The sequence below is a fragment of the Corythoichthys intestinalis genome, chromosome 12, assembly GCF_030265065.1.
Source record: "Corythoichthys intestinalis isolate RoL2023-P3 chromosome 12, ASM3026506v1, whole genome shotgun sequence".
NCBI lineage: Eukaryota > Metazoa > Chordata > Actinopteri > Syngnathiformes > Syngnathidae > Corythoichthys > Corythoichthys intestinalis.
The window spans coordinates 7,955,518-7,979,900 of record NC_080406.1 but is presented as its reverse complement, the minus strand read 5'-3'; the positions used below and the strand labels follow the sequence as shown (position 1 = coordinate 7,979,900).

The following is a 24,383-nucleotide window of genomic DNA, read 5'->3' as shown; positions in this document are numbered from 1 at the left end:
AAAATTGCAATAGAATAATACAATAATGCAAACTGGTTAAACTTGAGAGTAGCTGTCATGATAGAACATCGCTTCAATGATATCTGGCGCCATCTAGCGTCGTGAATGGGTATAACGTCTAGACTGCGAAAATAAGACGACCCCACTTTTTCAGTCTTATTTCAATGCAAAAAACACCGTCTTATATTCAGGCCAATACGGTACTTCGGCTACCGAAAAGAAGCAAACCCTGTGGCTTAGAGGAGGAAGGACAGCTGACGTGCAGGCAACACCTCCAACATGATTTCATATTTACGTGATCATCATCCGTAAAATTTAAGATAAGTAAACGCTGTCATGAACGTTTCCCACCAGCCACGAGAGTTCACTCAAGCTGTTTTAGTGTGTCTAGCGATGGTAAAACAAATACTATAACGTAAGCTTGGTAGCGAGGCCAATAACGTGGCTAATTAACATGCCAAGACGGCTAACTAGTTTCGTCTCTACCATTAGACTACTTTTATAAAATCTTCTGCCATTGTAAACATCTGCCAATTTGCAAACGTGTTGTGAAAAAACAAAAATCCTGCTCAGTGGAAAGCAGTATTTTTTTTTCAACCAATACATCTTAAAAAAACACATCTTAGAGCTATAATTTCGATACCGTGATACTGTGAAACCGCAGTATTTCTGCTTAAGGTTATCATGAGGTCAAAATCTCATACCGGTACATGCCTTGTAGGGTGAGAGCGAATTAACCCCTTCCACTTCAAACGGGCCCCTCCCACTTCTATGGCCGTCAGTGGCAGCCAATGTCAGGCAACGAGGTAATTTTGGGTCATTTCAGGTCATTAGCTTTTGATCTTCAGTCACTTCCTGCTGATTTTGGGGCATTTTATGGGTCACTTCCTGCTGATTTTGGGTTACTGAACAGGAAGTGACCCGGGAATGCCCCGAAAATCGGAAAGTGCGACTATGAATGCTCTGGTTTCAAATAAATGAATGTTCATTCGTCCTTCCCGGTCTGAATAGATTGGGCGTCGAGCGCCATCAGTGGGATGCAAAGTGTCACGATATTAATCACCATTTCAATATTTTATTACACCCATTATTATAACCACATGCAAATGCCCAAATATGTATGTTACCGTATTGGCCCAAATAGAAGATGGTGTTTTTTGCATTGAAATAAGATTGAAAAAGTGGGAGTCGTCTTGTATTCGCGGTCTAGATGTTATACCCATTCACGACACTAGATGGTGCCAGATATCATTGAAGCGATGTTCTGTAATGACAGATCTCAGCTACTCTCAAGTTTAACCATTTTGGATTATTTTATTGCAGTTTTTCCTTATTCAGATTTGTTTCAAGACTACAGTTACAGTTAGACTTCACTTTGATGGTTAATGCAGTTATTGCAATTTTGTTGTTTTATCACAATAGATTGGTTTATTTACATTTCAAAAACCAGAAGCCATTCATTTACGAATGTGATTGCACTTTAGTTTACATATTTAAATGTTCAGATATTAAGCTTTGAATGAGGCAAAATAACATGGATATTCTCTCAAATATATTTTTATAATCATATGTTTCAGATGTTCTGTAATTACTTTCTGTATAAAAATTGATTTGGTGTTCAAAAAGTCTTTTTTCAAACTTGAGTCTTGAAAAAGAGGGGGTCGTCTTATAATCAAGGCCGTTTTATATTCGGGCTAATACGGTATATGATTAACTAGCGACTTTTAGGACAGCCAATAGCTACTGTCCATACTGAGGAGTTGGCAACACTGCAAAAGTGGCTAAAATACACACTCTTTTCATGTTTTCCTTTTATTTTTTTGCTTTGTTTAAATTCCAAACATTCTTTTCTTATTCTAACCACTGTCTTTGGTCGCCATTTTTCTAGAGGATATGGTTAATGTTCACTTGTAAGTCGGGCTGCAGCTATCGAATATTTTAGTAGTCGATTAATCGATGGACTAGTTAGTTCAAATAATCGAGTAATCGGATAAGGAACATGGAAAAATTAAAATACCTAAGCTGAGCCTCAAACGGTATTATGTATATTTTTTTAATACATAGAAAAAGTCCACTAGCTTAAATGCAACAAAATGCTAAAGTTTTTTTTTTTTTTTTTTTTACAATGCTTTTAATAAATAGTTCAGACACATAGTCCCACAAAAAATGGCTATAAATACCTATAAACTAAATTCTGAATGCATTAAAACACATTAGCTCAAACAAAAGCTTACGTTGGTCTTAACAGGGAGCAGTTAGATTCAGCCGTGTGAAAAGATGCAGACCAAAGGGCAGTGTATCCACCCTAATCAATTAAACTAAATGCCATCACTTTCAAAATAAACCATTACAGCCCCACTTTCATTAAACGAATACTCGAGGCAACAAAATTTAATTCGAATATTTTTTTCTAATCGAATACTCGAGTTAATCGATTAATCGTTGCAGCACTACTTGTAAGCAAAAATGATTAGGATGCTGTTCGATACAAAATCAGATAATGACCGGGAGATGAGGGATTCTGTTGATACGAGATGCTCCTATGCCCCCGAATACTTAAATATTCGATAGCTGCAGCCCTAATGTCTTCTGTTCACAGACACATTTTTAGATATTGGCAGATACTGTAACTAGTATCTAACTTGGTTTGTAATTTCTAAAAATGTCCCAATCGATTGGTTCCAATCACGTCATTTTCAAAGTATCGGAATCGGCAGAAAAAATATCGGACATGACTTTTTTTATATACTGTATATATATATTTTTAATTAAAATCATTTTCTAATTGTATACAACGTTACAGACAAAATGTCTAACACTCATCCAGAGTAATTTTGGCTTAAAGGAGGGCTATCAAATTTATTGCGTTAACGGCGGTAATTATTTTTTCTTAATTAATCACATTAAATAATTAACACATGCGCTGCACGACCCACTAACACATTGTCGCAATCAATCTATAAAGGCACCGTTTCACCAATATATAGAACTAAACGCAGCGTATAACGAGTAGAGAGAATTTTGACAACCTTTGGAGCCTTTTTTTATTTGGCTAAAGCCTTACTTTCTCTCTCTCCGCAGTTGATATTAACGTGGGAGGCAATGTGGGGAAGAAAGGTAGTAGTTGATCATTTTCTTATCACCCTATATTCTTTCCCAACGCAGAGAAGATATATCAATTGGTGCCCCTACGCACAGTCATGGTTGCACTTCCCATCATGCATTTGGGTTGAATGGCTGCAGTGAGAAAGCGCAACAAATACACTAGATGGCAATATTTAGTCACAATTTACAAAGTCCCATTTATCCTTTAAGAATTACAAGTCTTTCTATCCGTGGATCCCTCTCACAGAAAGAATGTTAATAATGTAAATGCCATCTTGAGGGTTTATTGTCATAATAAACAAATACAGCACTTATGTACTGTACGTTGAATGAACGTATATATTCGTCCGAGTTTTATTTATTTTTTTCTTAATGCATTGCCAAAATGTATATGATCGGGAAAAATTATCGGGAATGATTGGAATTGAATCGGGAGCAAAAAAAAAAAAAAAAAAAAAAGCAATCGGATCGGGAAATATCGGGATCGGCAGATACTCAAACTAAAACGATCGGGATTGGATCGGGAGCAAAAAAACATGATCGGAACAACCCTAGTAATTTCACACTTGTTGAGTGGGCAACTACATTATTTGTATATAAGCCTATAAAAATTTAAATTTCCATATTCTACCTTGAGACATTTTGCATCACATTAGCAGTTTACTGTATACATGTGTGAGTGTCAATGTTAAAATCGGGGGTCAACCAGTATGAGGATTTTGTGGATTGCAACAAATTTCCTCAGCACCACAATACAAACAAGACAAACAGCAGAGGAACCCGGCATTGTGCAGCCTGCTCATGTATGGCTGTGCGGACATGTGAAGCTGAGGCTGTCAGTTTATCAAGAGCAGCAATTTTTCACTCTTGATCAGCCAACTGTGCACCCGGCTACCTGCTCTGCGTTGGCGGCGTGAGGTGGGAGACAAAAAGCTTTGTCTGGACCCCAACCTCTCCCTATCTGCCCCTCATCCAGTTTCCAGACCTCTCCATCTTGCATGATATTGCCTGACCATGACAGACACCATTCACCATCAAGGCCCACGCTATGTGCCTGGAAAGAGCCCCGAAAGAAAGCAGGCTGCTGCTGTGCCAATCCTGCATGCATGCGCACACGTCACACGTGGTCGGTCATGTTTTGACCCGCACGTCAAGAAGAAGACAAACAACAGCGACAGGCAGCGGCCGCCTCGCCATGTGGTAAACTAGCATATGGAACCGAGGCGCCATATGTGCTCGCCATTGTTGACAAAACAGCCCAGAGGGTTGAAGCGCTCCCTAAAATTTTCAAATATGAAAAACTAGTGATTGGGAGTCATAGGGATTCATTTAATTGATTAGCAGATACAGTACACACACCATCATACAAAGTTAAAGATATTCTGTTTCGGTGAAATTTGAAGATAAACCTAATGTGCTAGAACTATCCCAGGTGCATATAAATGCTCCTTCTTTAAATTTTAAATGCACAACTGTTTCAGTACTTTTTACACAAGCTGTTCCTCAACAAGGAGCTGAATAGCTGTATTCAAAACAAATGTTTGACTATGAATCAGCGTTTTTGGCAGCCCATTTTCATCTTAGTCTTTGTCTTTTGGACGATAATACTTAACCCTTAGATGCACAAGTTACTGAACCCTACACTCTTCCATAAGTGGGTCAAAAATGACCTATATTAGAACCAATGTGTTTTTATGCCATTTTGGTGAAGAATAATCACTTCTCTATTATATTACTATTATATTTAGGGGCACACAAGAATAATTTCATGCTTGAAATATTTTTATGATTCAATTAACATTTTTTGAAAAAAAAAAAAATTCAAACTGAACAGCGATAGACTTTATTCTTCCTTGTATTTTATCATCAATGATGAAGAGCTCCCATGCATCTTTTTGGTGAGACAGCGGTGCTAAGCCCTTGTGGAGGCCCTGACCGATTTCTGAGGATATTGTGGCTCTGTGTTCTGCCCTGAGTGGGAGGTAATTCTCTCCAGCAAGAGCCAACCAACTCATTCTTTTGGCTATGATTTGGACACTTTCTTCTTCAGATGACACGAAAGTGGAATCTTATGAGTCAGATTGATCCTGTTCAGTTGGATTTCCAGGTGGACAACTGCCACTGCTACCTGGACAATAGTCTGAGTCCTCATCAACAGAAATTTCGGACACTTGAGTCCAACCCCGTCCCTGCCTCTCCATCATCCAACATCTGTATGACCATTTCAGCTGTAAATCTAGCAGCTATGACATTTTAGATAAGGAAACATAAGAGTAGTGTTTTCAATAGAACAATATGTAGCTGTATAAATAAATACACACACACTATACAGTAATGTTAACTAACTTAGGGTAGGTTAATACCGCAGGTCTTAATGCACGAATCCGATTTTTTCGTGTTTTTCCGACTCGACTGAACGGGAAAAGTCGCATAAAAGTAGACCATTTCAAATTCGATCCAGGTCACTTTCGTATGTGGTTAAAATCCCATCCGGGCCACATTTTTCCAGAATGTGGCTGCGGACTGAACTGTCAAGTCCCTCAAATTGGAATTCACACAGCAATTAACGTCAGCAAAGAGCGAGAGAGACAGGGTGTTCCGGTAGCAGTGCAGCTGTGCATTAGCGCCTAACTTGAATGCGGATTTTGGGGAAGGAGCGGGCTTGACAACAGTCATAAAAAAATAAAATGGGTTGAGGATAAGCCTGACAATGCTCGGTTTTCTCTCTGCTCCAATGCTGCTGCGCATGCGGGCCAATTTGCTCAGCACATCTCGGACTGTGAATTAGAGCGCATGTGTGATACTTGAACAAGCTAAATGGACAAAGACAGTCTTAACGGGCACGCCCAAAAAAATGATATGACAAAAAAATCGGAATTGTAAATTAGGACCTGCGGTATGAACCTAGCCTTAGTTAGCTAGCTAGTTACGAAGTAGGTTGATTTGTTGATAAATAATAATAAAAAGTCATGAAAGACACACACACAAAATACTATTTGGACATAATACTTACAGTACATATGTCAGCTCTTGCTGTGTAGAATAATCTTCTTAAGGGATGTCACTTTTTACATACCTAGTCTGTGCGGTCGACGGTACTTTTTTTCCTGACAGCCAAAGTTAATAAGAATGAAAGATTCCAATTGGATTCCATAGAAAATGCATGTGGGTCATTTTTGACCCACTTGTGGAAGCTTAGGGTAGTAATACAAAAATGACAATTTCTTCAAATCTTCAAAAAGTTCATCAAAAATTTGGTAGGATACCTGGAGTATGAATTGATAACAATTTTTCAATCTGAAGACATTTCAAGAAAACAACCTCACCGGGTCATTTTTGACCCACTTATGCATCTAAGGGATAATAGTCTTAGTCATATTTTAGTCAAAATGTGTTTATCTATGTCTAGTTTTTGTTGACAAAAATTCAAGACTAATTTCGTCAAGTTGTAGTCAACATTTACTCAAAATGTTTAAAATTAAAAAAAAAAAAAAAAAAAAAAAAAAATGCTCCAAAATTAAATGAATAAAGGTTTTATGCCTGAATGATATTGGAAAAAAAACTATCATAGCGATTATTTGGGGGTTTGCGATATACTACACTTACTACATACTATACTACACTTGCACTTAAGTGCCACTAGGGGGCGACAAAGCATTACAAATAAAGAATTCGTGAAATAATTTACATGTGAAACGTGATTCATTATACGAAAAAAATTATGATACGAAAGCCACTCCGGAACAAATTAATTTTGTATCTTGAGGTACCATTGCAAATTTCCAAGTTTACACCCACTTTTGCTTTCTGTGACTCTATGTTGCAACCTGTTTATGACAAATGTCATGCTCAAAGCACAGTAATCACTTCGCAAGGAGAACGTTCTATTCAAAGTCTCACAATGGCCTTGATCTGTTGATCACTTGCTGTCATGATGTCAACATGTGAACAACATGCTGAAGAGGACTGTTTCAATGCCAGTTTCATGCTGTCTTAATGTGGTCTTGCTAGTTGGTAATTACAAGTGCGTCCCATTCATGCGCAATTGTTGTCGTTTCAGAAAAAAAAAAAAAAAAAAAACAAAGTGGACACGAACTTCGTTTCAGTTTGTTGGGGGTCAGGATGCCGTCATTGGCATATACTGTAAACAAGTATAATACGTGAGTGTAAATGTACAGTGGTACCTCAACATACAAATTTAATCCGTTCCATCAGCTGGTTTTATGTCAAAATGGTCGTAGGTCGAGTGGGATTTTCCCATAAGAACACATAATTCTGATTAATTCGTTCCACAGCCCAAAAACCTATGCTAAAGCCTTAATAAGTACTGCAGGCACAATTACAAATAGCAATTACGCTTAACAAAACAAATAAATTATACAGTGGGGCAAATAAGTATTTAGTCAACCACCAATTGTGCAAGTTCTCCTACCCGAAAAGATTAGAGAAGCCTGTAATTGTCAACATGGGTAAACCTCAACCATGAGAGACTGAATGTGGAAAAAAAAACAGAAAATCACATTGTTTGATTTTTAAAGAATTTATTTCCAAATTAGAGTGGAAAATAAGTATTTGGTCACCTACAAACAAGCAAGATTTCTGGCTGTCAAAGAGGTCTAACTTCTTCTAACGAGGTCGACTGAGGCTCCACTCGTTACCTGTATTAATGGCACCTGTTTTAGCTCATTATCTTTATAAAAGACACCTGTCCACAAGATCAGTCAGTCACACTCCAAACTCTACTATGGCCAAGACCAAAGAGCTCTTGAAAGACACCAGTGACAAAATTGTAGACCTGCACCAGGCTGGGAAGACTGAATCTGCAATCGGTAAAATGCTTGGTGTAAAGAAATCAACTGTGGGAGCAATTATTACATAATGGAAGACATACAAGACCACTGATAATCTCCCTTGATCTGGGGCTCCATGCAAGATCTCACCCCATGGCGTCAAAATGATAACAAGAACGGTGAGCAAAAATCCCAGAACCACACGGGGCGGCATAGTGAATGACCTACAGAGAGCTGGGACCACAGTAACAAAGGCTACTATCAGTAACAAAATGCGCTGCCATGGACTCAAATCCTGCACTGCCAGACGTGTCCCCCTGCTGAAGCCAGTACACGTCCAGGCCCGTCTGCGGTTCGCTAGAGAGCATTTGGATGATCCAGAAGAGGACTGGGAGAATGTGTTATGGTCAGATGAAACCAAAATAGAACTTTTTGGTAGAAACACAGGTTCTCGTGTTTGGAGGAGAAAGAATACTGAACTGCATCCGAAGAACACCATACCCACTGTGAAGCATGGGGGTGGAAACATCATGCTTTTGGGCTGTTTTTCTGCAAAGGGACCAGGATGACTGATCTGTGTAAAGGAAAGAATGAATGGGGCCATGTATCGAGAGATTTTGAGTGAAAATTTCCTTCCATCAGCAAGGGCATTGAAGATGAGACATGGCTGGGTCTTTCAGCATGACAATGATCCCAAACACACAGCCAGGGCAACAAAGGAGTGGCGTCGTAAGAAGCATTTCAAGGTTCTGGAGTAGCCTAGCCAGTCTCCAGATCTCAACCCCATTGAAAATTTGTGGGGGGAGTTGAAAGTCCGTGTTGCCGAACGACAGCCCCAAAACATCACTGCTCTAGAGGAGATCCACATGGAGGAATGGGCCAAAATACCAGCAACAGTGTGTGAAAAGCTTGTGAAGAGTTACAGAAAACGTTTGGCCTCCGTTATTGCCAACAAAGGGTACATAACAAAGTATTGAGATGAACTTTTGGTATTGACCAAATACTTATTTTCCACCATGATTTGTAAAAAAATTCTTTAAAAATCAAATAATGTGATTTTCTGTCCTCCCCCCCCCCCCCCCACATTCTGTCTCTCATGGTTGAGGTTTACCCATGTTGACAATTACAGGCCTCTCTAATATTTTCAAGTGGGAGCACTTGCACAATTAGTGGTTGACTAAATACTTATTTGCCCCACTCTATACAAATCGGAATAATAATAATAGTGACAATACAATAATAATAATGTAACAACTTGGGTTTTAATGTGGCGGTTGTGTTTTGCATGCTGATCCTGAACGCACCCTGTGACTGACGACAAAGTGAGAGAGCTGCGGAAGAGTTTTAATTTCTATTTTCATGTTGTTGTTGGATAAAGCTGGCGACTTTGGGATCCTTGCTGATGTTATAATAATAGTAGTAATAATAATAATAGTAATAATAATGAGAGTCGTCCTCAAAATCATACTGTAGATATACTCCGGCCGTATTTTCGAGCCAGTTCACTGACACGCACACCACGCTCACATTTTTTATCATTTCCTTCTTAAAATCAGTGGCGAGTGTGACCTTTTTTTCATCACCTGCTCTAACGTTCTTCGGACCTATGTTGATTTCTCTCGTCAGAAAATCCGACGTGCGTCCGTTTCACGGGAAAACAATGAAATGCGACGTTAATCGTCGCATTTCGAGCATGTTGTCGTATGTTGAGACAAATGAAATGAGTCAAAATTTTACGTCGGCTGTCGAAAGGATTTTATGTCGAGGTACCACTGTATTGCCAAGTGCTAACCCGTGTTTCTTTCGTTACGTAAAAATAAAATCACAAACACAGTTAAAAACTAAGTGTTTTACAAATGTGTAGGCTACACGATGTTGTTATGCTGGCGTCAAGAAAACGTGCAAATTGACAATAAATCTTAAAAAAATATTTGCATTCACAACTTTTTGTTAGCGCTACGCCATTTTGAAAAGTCAAAGGTTGTCCGGGTACAAGGCCGACGGTTTGCATAGGGACGCTCGCGACATTGTCATTGGGATTGCTTTTCTCTTTAGCACAGGACTTCTTTTTTCGTCTTTCAGAAAGAAAGAAAGCTGACCAATACGCGGGGTCTGAAAGGGAAATTGTTGTTGGATTATCTTTAAATACCCGCTACTTTTTGAGCAGAACTCTTGCTTTGTATAGGCTAATGTTCCTATTGTTGAAAGCACAAAAGTGTGTAATAAATAACTAGCACATTTATATTTTGCATTTTGTTTTCTTACTGTACCGAAAATGAACCGAACCGTGACCTCAAAACCGAGGTACGTTCCGAACCGAGATTTTTGTGTACCGTTACACCCCTAGTGTTTCTATAGCAATAGAACAAAATTTTCTGTGGGCCTTGCAAAATAAGTCAAAATCCAGTAAAACGGCCGGGAGCGAAGGGCCTTGCTCCGGTGAAAATGGCTGGGAGTGAATGAGTTAATGTCCTGTCCCCAGCAAAAAGTGTACATGCATATTATGCAGTTCTAACAATGTTGAGACCAAACCTACGTCCTTGTCCGGGTATCATAATAAAAATCTCAGTCGTCCAGTAGAAAATGTTCAGATGCAATTTTCGACTCGACAAGTGGTATTTACCATAATTACGACACCACATGAAAGCAGCAACAGTTGAACCAGGGAATTTGTTTCATTATGGATCAAACACGTTGGAAATTTGCCTTTCAGCTCCATGTTAGAGAACAGCAAGCTCTGTTTTGTACTGAAACATTCTTAAGTTGGGCATATTAAAAGTTTAGAGAACACGTAATCAATCGAAAATCAACACTATGTTAAATGATTAATCAATCGAAATGGCATCAGTCCCTCAAAACAGCATATACAGGTGTCACCCAGCATCCACAAGCCTTATTGGAAAGTATTAAGTCCGTAGAATGTCATGTGAGGGCTACACAGCTACTAATACCAGTGGAACAAATCTTACCTAGCTGCAGCTCCATGTTGTTAATCTTGTTTTCCGAGGGGAACAGGATCTTGGGTGGCTTGTCGGTCAAAGGGGCTGAAAAATAGAGGCGACACGCTTTAACATCGTGAGGAAAAAAAACGGAAAATCGTTTTCTCAGTATTGGTATTCAACATTTGTCCTGCAGACATTTGCAAGGGCTTTTCAATTGATCTTATCACCTTTTTCTTCATTTTATACACTGCCAATCCTTTCCAGAGTCACAACAGGGCTCTCCCAGTTGACTTGAGTGGAAAAGAAGACTAAATCGTCAGTTCAATGCCAGATCATCGCAGGTCAATTGTTAAATGAGACAGTATAATGACCAAGTATTCTTGTGATTTATTTTTTTCTTTGTATCTGACTAATGTTTCCACAGAACTATATTGAAAATGCGGTGTCAAAGATGGTAGACATGCTTCACTGTGTTTGTTCGTCTAGAGCCGTGGTTTTTAACCTGGGCTCAATCGAATCCCAGGGGTTCGTTGAGTAAGTTTAAGGGTTTTGGTGGAGGTTAACACAAGAGAAGTCGCAAGAAATCTTTGCCAAGTGGTGTTTTAGACCAGGTTTTGGACTTGTTTGCCCACAGTTTACATGCTTTATTCCATTTCTTTCAACTGCTAGTCCTCTGTCTGAGAAACTGGTTTGCTCAGTGGAAGGTTGACTCGCATTAAGTATGAGGAAGTACAACAGACCAACAGCCTCAGTGGTCTCAAATTTTGATCCGTTTAAAAGCACGCTTTCAAAATGTGAAGAAATTTCAACAGGAATTCGCTTAGACATTAGCTTGCTAGCTTAGATATTTCAGTTTTAATTTGGGAAAAAAAGGCGTTCTGAAGTGTTTGGTGAATGCACATGTGAAACTCGTGGGGGTTCGGTACCTTTAGCAAGGTTAAGATTATATCAAACTCCCATGTGATACATTAAAACTGTTCAGACAATAAGGACACTCGGATATCTATTTTCCCGGTCTAAGCAGCTGAACAAGACAGATTAGATAAATGAATGAATAAATACCAAGATTAAGAACCGCTGGTGTTTAAAGAAATATATTATGCAATGCACTAAGTAGTTGACTGTATTTCCATTTATGAGGTTTAGTATTCATATATTTTGCAATATATTGCGATTAGGGCTGTCAAACGATTAAAATATTTAATCGAGTTAATTACAGCTTAAATATTAATTAATTGTAATTAATCGTAATTAATCGCAATTCAAACCATCTATAAAATATGCCATATTTTTCTGTAAATTATTGTTGGAATGGAAAGATAAGACACAAGATGGATATATACATTCAACATATGGTACATAAGTACTGTATTTGTTTATTATAACAATAAATCAACAAGATGGCATTAACAATATTAACATTCTGTTAAAGCGATTCATGGATAGATAGACTTGTAGTTCTTAAAAGATAAATGTTGGTACAAGTTATGGAAATTTTATAATAAAACCCCTCTTAATGTTTTCGTTTTAATAAAATTTGTAAAATTTTCCAATCAAAACATTAACTAGTAGCCCGCTATTGTTGATGTCAATAATTACACAATGCTCATGGGTGCTTAAGCCCATAAAATCAGTCACACCCAAGCGCCAGCAGAGGGCGACAAAACTCCAAAAAGCACAAGTAACAAGTTGCATTGTGCACTGTGCTGTCATTTTAATCTGTTTGAGCGGGGCATGTGCGTTAATTGCGTCAAATATTTTAACGTGATTAATTTTAAAAAATTAATTACCGCCCGTTAACGCGATAATTTTGACAGCCCTATTTGCGATATATGGATATGGGGCAAACATTTGTATATTTTGCAACATATAGTAATATAAACATGTAAAATACTCATAAAATAATGCAATTGCTTGTATTCAAAAGTACATAATAATTAAATACTTTATTTTTCGGACTATAAGTCGCAGCTTTTTCATTTTGACCCAGGGTGCAACTTATACTTTGGAGCGACTTATGTGTGAAACTATTGATGCATTATTACATAATTTTATGTTATTTTCACACTAAGGGGCAGTTTACATGGTGACTCTCCGAAAAGACACAAAATTTCAAATTTGCATTTATACGGTTTCCATGGTCTCCATTCGAACAATGTCGCAATTCCGCATGAAAACGATGTAGTATTCATGCCAGGCTCTAGGGGGCAGTGCAGATTTACAAGGCGACAGCGAATGATGCACTTTGACCTCCACAGCCCGGAAGACAACATGCCAGCCCACTCCAAGCAATGGCATTTTCTTATGTTCAAAAAGGCACATAAATGGAAACATTCAACATATTTAAATTTTAAAATATTATTAAAACAGTAAATAAGCCGACGTTCCGCCCTTAGCTGTTTTTAATGTTTAATAGCACCGCTGCGCACGCCAAATGGAACGTGTACGAGTGCTGACGTTATCGGCGCGGGTCCCGCGCGGCAGAAGCTTTTGATATGCATGCGGAGCCAGCCCCCCTCAAGCCCCCGCAATCGAATTCTTCCACTTTGGAGGCAGGATTCAGAATTTTTCGTCTTCGCCGACACCATATGCACGTGAGGCAATTCCGCTACTCAGTCATTGCGTTTTCGTGTCGCAGAGTCGCCATATAAACTCCCCCTAAACTGCCAGAGGGTGCTCAACGCCTGTGTTTCAGCACTGGCGGTAACTCAGAAAAACAACTGAGAAGGGCTGAAGAATATGGTATCGAAAACAAAATCATATTCTGCAGATTACAAGTTGCAAAGTAGTGAAATATGCAGCCGAAAACAGTAATCTGTTTTTCTTTTAACGCCTTCAGACCCGCATTTTTTGGGAAAAAACAAAAACAAAACAAAACACCACAACAAAGTGCAATTTTTTGGTTAGGAATATTTCATGCTTTTATTGGTTATTTTTTAATATTAAAGTGTTTTCAATGAGAAATGAGCCATTTACATTATCCTTTTTAAAGTGTTTGGTTAGCCATTTTCAAAGAGCCAAAAATAGCAAAGAGGGCGTGCCAAACCTCATGATATGATTTTGATGGGTAAAGTTTCATCCAGTCATCTCCCAGAAGTGGCAATAGCAACTAATTTCAGTGTATTCATTGGCTTAGAGACGCGAACGCATCATGTCCTTCAGCAACATGCTTAGGTCTTTCTTTCTTTCAGTCTTCTTCTTCAGTCAATCTTTTTTTTTTAAACCTGTCCTGTTCAGATGTTTGACACGGAGAATGGAAGTCTAAGTGCCCGGATAGTCTTAATGTTTCACATTGACAGTCTGACATACACCCATTGTGATCATTCAACATACCTCGTTTATTATAACAAAGCAGCGAACAGGACGGGGTTATGGGGGAACAGAAGAAAAGAAACACAAGAGAAGAAAGAAAAGAAACACAAACAACAACAAGAAATACATTGAACGCCTAACTACACTAACTACTAATATGTTGGTGCTATTGTCAGCTAAATGTATTTCCGGTTGACACCATGTGGGGGGCCCGTTGACCAGGGAAAGAGGGGGAAGGAGGTGGGGAAATCTATAAGCTAAGTGATAGAAAGGAGTAGAGTGTACACAAATCATCGCTGTGATCTAGAACCCAGTAATTGTGTGAATCCCTTGTGAGTGTAAGTTCGTTGGCGACCGACCCTACGCCGCCCCATTGCCAATCCCGGCACCGGGACCCCACGGCCGAGCGCGCCCAATCACATTCAGCTGCACGCGAGCCCCACTGGGCACGCAACAGCCACGCAGACGAGCGGAGACGCCACGCGGGCGCCAACACAGGGCCATGGCCCCCACCCAGCCACCCAGCCCGGGGAGGGGGGGCGCAGCCCATCCCCCAGCCCTCCTCCGCCCCCCCGGAATCCAGGGTGGTCCCACGGGACACCTGCGCGCCCATCTACCGGTCTTCAGGGATAGCAAGAGGGGTTGCACCACCAACCCCACGCCTGTCCCCAACCCCGTCCGCCCACCCGGGCCACAAGCCGCCGCCGCAGCCCCCCAGCCGGCATGGCACGCAACGGGGCCCCCAGCAGCCCACCAAGCCCAGGGCAGGGCAGGGTCCCCTGCCGTAGCAGGCAACATCCAGCCGATACACTGCCGCCCAGCCAGCGATCCGCGGCGGCTCAAGGGGCGGATACCCAGTTAGAGAAGAGAGGGAAAGGCGGAGGCAGGAGAATGCAGAGGAGCCGCCGTGAGGCGACGTGAGACCAGAGCCCCGACCTCCCCCCACTTCCGTGGCCGGCAGCCCAGGCAGAGAGGAGGCCACGCCTTGGGAGCCATGCCATAGAAAAATAAGTGTGGGACCCACCTACCACCCTATTACTGTAGCTTTCAGGTTCCCGGCAGCATGCTTAGGTCTGAAGGGGTTAAATTGCCTTTCAAGATGATATTTCTGTTCTGGGTGTTGGATTTTATCGAACAAATTTCCCCCCAAAATGCGACTAATACTCCAGTATGACTTTTTTGGCTGGTGCAACTTATACTCAGGTACGACTTATAGTTCGAAAAATACGGCATTTTTTTCCAGTATATAATTAAGTCATTCAAACACGGAGCACACGGTTTTAACGGTAGATAGCGTTCAGATTTGATAGTTTTAAAACTGTTGCTTGTAACTCAGGTGCACAGGCAATATTGCTTTTTTTGCCGTGTAAAACATCAAACATTGTAAATCACTAATCGTGCGGCTAAACACTTCATTTTACAACAATGGTTGAAAAGTTAGTAATAAGTGAGTAAAATGGGTAGAGCTGAAACGAGTACTCGAGCAACTCGAGTAACTCGAGTTTAAAAACTGATCCGAGTAATATTATTCACCTCGAGTAATCGTTTATTTTGACAGCTCTAAGCATCACGTTTTGCTCGGACTACTTTTAATGCGGGACAACGCGCTGTCACGTGCGGAGAGGAAGAAGGGAAAAAAAAAAACTTACTGCAGCTGACAGCCGCCACAAACGACGCCGACGTTGCCAAATACTAGCCCGCACGATGCTAAGTTGGTAACAGCTAGCGTCTGATGCGTCTCATAAAGAGCACATGTATGTTGAACTAGATGCGCAATGACAGACTCGGCCGCGTCTGGGCAGCGTTATCAAACAGCCGCCATCTTAAAGCAGTAGAGCGCTAAGCGCTAATAAAGAGCGCTAAGCGCTAATAAATGAGATTAACGTTACTGTCGCTACTAGCTCACGTAAAGTTAGCCCTGCGGAGGACTAGGTTTCAATTAATTATGACCACTGTCGTTGCGTGGCTAACGTGTCTTACATACAGGCTTTAACATAACATAGCATTGTGGAGTGATGAGGGTGTAAAATAAAAACTTAATCATGCTAACTATCAATTTTAGCTCAGCAGTCATTGCTGGATAAAACACGAAGTAGCACTGGTCCCTAATGTGCTCCAGTACAGCCTGTATCATACATTTATTTTAAACACTGCAAAAACTCAAAATCCTATCAGGACTTACAGTTTAGACTAACTTAAAACTTAACTAGAACTTAAAAATGGCTTGACACAAAGAGAAATTCAATTGAAACACTTGGGAAAAAATCCTAACTTTTAAGTGATGTGTGTTATCAAGCGTAACGGCATTCATTCATTCATTCATTTTCCATGCCGCTGTTTCCTCACGAGGGTCGCGGAGGTGCTGGAGCCTATCCCAGCTAACTATGGGCAGTAGGCAGGGGACACCCTGAACTGGTTGCCAGCCAATCACAGGGCGCGTAACGGCATTTTTAGGTAATATATATATATATATATATATATTTTTTTTTTAAATAAGATCTAAAAGTTTTTTGAGTGAAAGCAGTGAATTAGTCTTTTTTTTTATAATTCTAGCTACAATATACATCGAAAATAAAGACATTGATTGACTGAAAATGGTTCAAGATTAGATGAAATGTCTTGTTTTCTCATGTATATTTATAATTGCTCTTCACCTAAAAATATATTTGTTTTATCCGATTACTCGATTAATCGATAGAATTTTCAGTCGATTACTCGATGACTAAAATATTCGATAGCTGCAGCCCTAAAAATGGGTGCAGTTTTTCTCTAGATTTTCTTAAAATCAAACCCCATCACACACACACACACACACACACACACAATCAGATTAAATGAACGCACTTCAAACAAATGGTTTTCCGAACCTTAGCTTAACAACCACTAAATAGACATCGTTAGCTTGGCAGTGAGGTAAATTGTACACACGTTTGCCTCGAGTGCGTCTGCTTTCTCTGGGAAATACCGACAACATAATGCAGTTTCACTGTTGTTAAAAGCAATTGTGTGTACAGAAAGGAGGGTCGCGCTCTTAAAAGGGCACCAGGTTAAAAGAACACAAAGGGCTTTTCTTGTATCTACAAGACTGCGCAGTTAAGGCGGGATTGAAACAGGGTTGCATCTATGTTCAGCTGCCTTGTTTCCATCATTATTCCACCACTTCTACAGACCAGCGTTTTTATTCTGATATATCACTGGGAGTACACACACATTTGCACTTTAGCGGTATAAAAGAAAAGCTGGTATTGAATAAAACAGACGACTCCCGGCAGCATACTTTTCAGGCACATCTAATTATGAAGCAGTGAATTTGCAACAGCAGCGTTTTCAGCCCCCCCCCCCCCACACACACACACACACACATACACACACACAAAAATAAAGATGCTTCCTCTGAGCGTCCTCACAAGATCTCTTCTCCGGACTTATTACCAAACCTCTCTAACAAGCCCTTTGAAAACTCAGCTCTTTTGGGAAGGACCCGGAGGTTCAGTGTTTGCTGGTCTTCGGGCAAAATTACCAATATGAAATATAGGGAATCCTCGGGTTACGATGTCCTCGACCTACGACTTCATGACGTCCATGCCTCGTCCACCATTTACCGTAATATTCGGACTATAAGGCGCTCCTGACTAGGGCTGGGCATCGAGCATCGATGGTAAAACGGTTCTAACACTCTGATGCCCCCGGAATCGTTCGAATTTTTAAATTTCAATTAGAGATGTCCCGATCGATCGGGATGGTCCGATCACGTCATTTTCAAAGTATCGGAATCGGCAAAAAAATATCGGCCATGCCTTTTTTTAATATATGTACTGTATATTTTTTAATTAAATCGTTTTCTAATTGTATTTAACGTTACAGACATAATATGTTACACTCATCCAGAGTCTTTAGTTTAGGCTTAAGGTAGGGTTATCAAATTTATCCCAATAACGCCGGTAATTAATTTTTAAAAAATGTATCAAGTTAAAATATTTAACGCAATTAATGCATGCGCTGCACGACCCACTCACGCATTGTCACGCTCAATCTGTAATGGCGCCGTTTTACCTACATAGAGTGATAAAAGGCAGCGTAAAATGAGTAGAGTGAATTTCGGCAGCCTTTGGAGCCTTTTTTAATTGGCTAAAACCTTACAATCCCTCTCCCTACGATTAAAAATATCATGGGAAGCAATGTGGGGGAGCAAGGTCGCATTTATCTTAACACCTTATTTTATTTCCCAACGCAGAGAAGATATATGAATTGCTAGCATTATGCACAGTCATGGTTCCACTTTCCATCATGGTTCCACTTCCCATCATGCATTGGGGCATGGCTGCAGTATCATTTACTGAAAGCTCAACAAATACACTAGATGGCAATATTTAGTGACAATATACAAAGTCACATTTATCCTTTAAGAATTACAAGTCTTTCTATCCGTGGATCCCTCTCACAGAAAGAATTTTAATAATGTAAATGCCATCTTGAGGATTTATTGTCATAATAAACAAATACAGTACTTATGTACTGTATGTTGAGTTTTATTCATTTTTTTCTTAATGCATTGCCAAAATGTATATGATCGGGAAAAATTATCGGGAATGACTGGAATTGAATCGGGAGCAAAAAAAAGCAGTCGGATCGGGAAATATTGGGATCGGCAGATACTCAAACTAAAACGATCGGGATCGGATAGGGAGCAAAAAAACATGATCGGAACAACCCTAATTTCAATTCCATGTTTCGATGCCCTGACCACAGAGTTGAAAAAAATTGCTCGAGTTCAAAGACTGATATTTATATACAAGTTAAAATTAGCCCTGTGAGTTCATATAATTTAAAAAAATCATCCAGAAGTTTAGACTTGAATATAAACCATGCCATTTTTTACCCTACCTTTTTTTTACCCTGCCTCTTAAAAGAATAGGAATTGAGAGTCATTTGGAACCGGAATCAAAACGTGGAATCGGAATTGGAACCGGAATCGTTCAATTTTAAACGATGTCCAACCCTACTCCTGACTATAAGCTGCCACCCAGCAAATCTAACACGAAAACGACATTTGTTCATAGATAAGCTGCACTGAACTATAAGTCGCAGCTGTCATCACTGTATTATGGGATATTTACAACAAAATACATTAACCAGTAACACTTTATTTAACAGCTGCATGGTCATAACACCAAATGAACCACCATGAAGCTTTGAACCAATTGGCTGCAAAGTTTCATCGCTTCAGGAAGCTTCATTTGGCCATCACTGCTCCCTTCGGGGACACAATCAACCTCCGCTGCCACCTGCTGTCAATACTGTTGTCGTCCAACATGCCTCCTAGCATGCATTTCAGCGCTACAGTTGTCAATAACAATCAAAATCCATCTTCTGTGCTAATTATTTCTTCAGTTACTGTTCCACTTGTTTCATTAATTGCTAGTTGTGGTCCTTGGTAACACTTTATTTGACAGCGGCATCATAAGACTGTCATAGGACCAAATGAACCACCATGAAGGTTTGCAGCCTATTGGTTCATTGCTTCAAGAAGCTTCACTTGGCCATCACTGCTCCCTTGGGGGAGACAATCAATCTCTGCCACCGCATGCTGTCAACACTTGTCGTCCAACATGCCTCCTAGCATGCATTGCAGTGTACAGATGTCAATAACAATCAAAATTAATGTTCTGTGCTAATTATTTCTTCGGTTACTGTTCCAGTTATTTCATTATTGCAAGTGATGGTATTTTGTAACACTTTATTTGACAGCGGCATCATAAGACTGTCATAGAACCAAATGAACTACCATGAAGCTTTGCAGCCAATTGGTTTATTGCTTGAAGAAGCTTCATTTGGCCATCACTGCTTCCTTAGGGGAGACAATCAACCTCTGCTGCCACCTGCTGTCAACACTGTTGTTGTCCAGCATGCCTCCTAGCATGCATTGCAGTGCTACAGTTGTCAATAACAGTCAAAATCTATGTTCTGTGCTAATTATTTCTTCAGTTACTGTTCCACTTGTTTCATTAATTGCTAGTCATGGTATTTGGTAACACTATATTTGACAGTGATGCCATAAAATTATTAAAAAATTAATAATTATGACATGATACTGTCATGAGCATTAATGAATGCTTATAACAGGTATCATTTGGTGTCATTTGGCAAATTATCTCACTTTTGAATGGACTTAAAAGATCCGAGCTGGACATAAATAGAGCCATAATTTGCAGGATGACACTTAAATGACATAAGCATTTAGTAATGCCCATGATAGTGTCATGTCATAATTATGACGGTCTTATGACAGTCTTATGACACCACTGTCAAATAAAGCGTTACCTATTAACCGAAATAAATCAACATATAAAATGCACTGGACTATAAGCTGCAGGATTTAAAATGAGGGGGAAAAGTATCGTTTTATAGTCGGAAAATTACGGTACTTTCCAGCATAACAGATTTTGCTTAGCGAGTGAATAGAGCTTATCTGTGTTTGTGTGCTGGGAGTATTCAGCCAAAAGAAAAGCAATTACCACAGAAACTAGGTTTAACACCATAATGAAAAATTTGCTGCGGTCAGACCAAAGTTGAACCGTTTCGAGAAATCGCCTTGCTCGTCGCCAAATGCAGTTTTGTGTTCACACAGAACCTTACGTCTCCAACAATTGGGCACAAAATATTAAATGTGATGGTTCACTTACTCGTTTTTCCCTCTTTTGTCATTGTTTTCCTACTATCCTAGTTATCTGGGTCTTTAGACCCAGATAGTGTTATTTTTTTATTTTTTTAATGGGATTTCTTCGGCGCACCGCGCAGCCCGAACTGCTTGACCAATCGGCACCATTCAAGTATCGACACGTCCGGAATTTTTGCGCGGCGCAGGTAATTTTTCAAACGGCTTCGAAAAATGTTCCGTTGCGCCGCAAACGGCAATTTTCCGAAAAAACAACCATTTTCAAAACGTATCTTGTCCAACAATTTTTGACCAAATTACATAATTTAGGTATCAACAATTCCAGGACGGCGAGGGCCATAAAAGCTATATACAGAATTTGGAAAAAATTTACGGTTCCCCTGAAAATTTGACAAAAACTTGCCCATTAATTTTTAATGAGAAAAAAAAAGTTTCAAAATGTATCTAGTCCTACAATTTTTGACCAAATCACACAATTTGGGCATCAAAATTTCCAGGACGGTGAGGGGTATAAAACTTACACACAGAATTTGGAAAAAAATTACGGTTCCCCGGAAATTTGCCAAAAAGTTGCCCATTCCTTTTTTAATAGGAAACAAAGAAAAGTTTCAAAATGTATCTAGTTATAATATGAAAACCTATAAATATCCGGGTGGTTTTAGTTAAAGCAGACAGTTTTTTTCATCTGTGTGATTTTGACAAAGATCAGATCAAATTTGATGGTGATTTTATGCAGAAATGTGAGAAATTCCAAAAGGTTCAGACACTTTTTCATACTACTGAATGTTTATACGTAATTATATGAAACTGAATAAACCAAGTGCAATGAACGAAATTGTAATTACATAGGAATATATCTAGAATTGCAATTCTACGTTTACATTGAGTCATGTAGGCATGTACCTGATATACTGCTTGTCACGAGCTATTTCCAAAAGTAACTATCAATATTATTTTCCCACATACAAGCTGTTACATACAGTATTTAGGATAATTACAAATTGGCAACATTAATACTAGCCATTTTAAATGCTCTTATTTAGGGATGTCATGAAGTTTTGACTTGTTTGAGCCACAGCTCAAAATTTACCGAAGGCTATGCAGGCAACAATTTCATAGCTAGTTGGAGGGAGTTAAATTCACCCTTTGTTGAATTAATTTCACATCCATTATTTGATTATGCTCATCACTTCTGAAGACATCAAACTGAGGCGAAATAAACATCTAGTTCTAGTTGATGCTTCAAGATGCAATAAATAATTTTGACACAATTGCAAAACACTGAGCATTTCAGCTACCAAATGAACTATTATGTCTGATGAAAAAATATATATTTTTTATAGCTGTACAAAAAAAAAAAAAAAAAAACATTGAAATGATCGCCAAGCGGTCACTCGCCCTCCCCTTCCTGTCCACTCAACAGCTTGTCCTCATTTGTTTGCCCAGTGCATTAATTAGCTGTAGGATCACACATTGTGTAATGATGCAAACCACTTTGATGTGTAATTAAAACTGTATCTGTGTGCTGTCTGATTACCTATTAACAGTGCAAACAGTTGTGCCTAAGAGCCTGTGACCGCCCCTCATGTCAACGTCACCCAGCCCTACTGTGGCTATTTACATACCAGCAGGTGCTCATCACTACTGAAAAAAAAAACAAAAAAACACACCAGTTTTGCCCTATTTCTTGCTTTTCCTGTTTATTGAAGATTTACAAACATCAGTTTTTGTTTGGAAGTTTCTTGAAGTGCAAGTGCAAAGTGCCAATAAGTCAGTAACGCGTTAGTTAGTAACGCGTTACTGTAATCTGATTACTGTTTTCAGTACGAGTAATCTAACGCGTTCATTTTTCTACACCAGTAATCTGATTAAAGTTAGTTTCCTTAATGTCTCTGCGTTACTATTTTTTCATTGCCTCATAACGTATATGTAAAATGAAGATTATTGTAGTCATGTAACGAAAAGCATTTTAAATAGAAAATGCTAAAATAAAAGGTTCTCGGTACGTGTTTCCATGACAACCTCTTAGCTATTTCCTGTTTTGGTCTCGTGTTACATGGTTTGTGGGACTGAAGGCGTGGGCCAGGCGGGTGGACATTGGAGCCAAGTGTTGACACGTTGCGAGGGAATGTTGATCTGTGGATATCCATGAATGAAGGTGAGTATTTTTCCTTCATTCTGGAGGGTATCAGCAAAAGATTGGACTCCCTACATCTGCGGCCGCTTCGTAGCTTTGCTGTAGCAACGACGGGCAGTCATCGCTCCAAGTTGGCAAGCTTTGTTTACATCATATGCGTGTTGCACATTTATGCCGTGAGGTGATGTGTTCGTTTAGCATCTGTGGGATGTGTTGTAAGTCCGATTGAGTGTAAAGTGCTTAGTTGCCGCCACGTTTTGTGGCCAAATTGACCGCGTGTGTGTTGAGAGGACTACTTCCGGGTTGTGGACGCGCATCCGCGCCCACCACCTTGCAATTTTGTGCAGTCAGTTTGCATTGTTTTACATTGGCACTGATATGCTGTTAACCATAAGCCGAAATTCAGAAGTTCTGACATAAGGCTTAATCTTAGAGTTAGCGGGGTTTAATTGGTCGGTGGAGTTGATTTCAACAAATTCCAAGCAGTTTGTCAGATATTTGTTAGTTTTAGGGCTCCGGAGTGGCTAAGCTAGCGCGAAATTCTGATATTCCCCTTTAAATTCAATCATTGGATAGTCAATTACATGTGATGACATTTTTCCGTTTGTCATTCTTATGTTGAGGCGGCAAACGGAGAAAAATGGGTAAAAAGTAACTGACAGATTACTTTTAAAGTAACTTAGTTACTTTGATAATGAAGTAATCAGTAAAGTAATTAGATTACTTTTTTGAGGCGTAATCAGTAATCAGTAATTAAATTACTTTTTCAAGTAATCTGTGACAACAATGATCAAAACGTTTGTTTTTCTTTTTCCCCAAATTAGAATCGATAAGAGAATCGATGAAGAAAACGTTACTTCAGTCAAAAAATATATTTTCAATCAAAGAAAAAAATATATTTTCTAATACATACCTGCATACTGTATATGTACTGTATATATGTATATATATATATATATATATATATATATATATATATATATACAGTGCCTTGCAAAAGTATTCGGCCCCCTTGAATCTTGCAACCTTTCGCCACATTTCAGGCTTCAAACATAAAGATATGAAATTTAATTTTTTTGTCAAGAATCAACAACAAGTGGGACACGATCGTGAAGTGGAACAACCTTTATTGGATAATTTAAACTTTTTTAGCAAATAAAAAACTGAAAAGTGGGGCGTGCAATATTATTCGGCCCCTTTACTTTCAGTGCAGCAAACTCACTCCAGAAGTTCAGTGAGGATCTCTGAATGATCCAATGTTGTCCTAAATGACCAATGATGATAAATAGAATCCACCGGTGTGTAATTAAGTCTCCGTATAAATGCACCTGCTCTGTGATAGTCTCAGGGTTCTGTTTAAAGTGCAGAGAGCATTATGAAAACCAAGGAACACACCAGGCAGGTCCGAGATACTGTTGTGG

The 24,383-nt window shown here is 39.4% G+C and overlaps 1 protein-coding gene across 5 annotated transcripts in view; it reads right to left on the bottom strand.

Moving 5' to 3' along the window:
- Positions 1-24,383, bottom strand: part of il1rapl1a (interleukin 1 receptor accessory protein-like 1a) — a 628,485-nt gene that overhangs the window by 186,322 nt on the left and 417,780 nt on the right. For all 5 annotated transcript variants that reach the window (XM_057852783.1, XM_057852785.1, XM_057852781.1 and 2 more), the window contains exon 6: positions 10,865-10,939. In XM_057852783.1, coding sequence (XP_057708766.1) covers positions 10,865-10,939 — 75 coding nt within the window. The remainder of the gene's footprint in view (positions 1-10,864; positions 10,940-24,383) is intronic.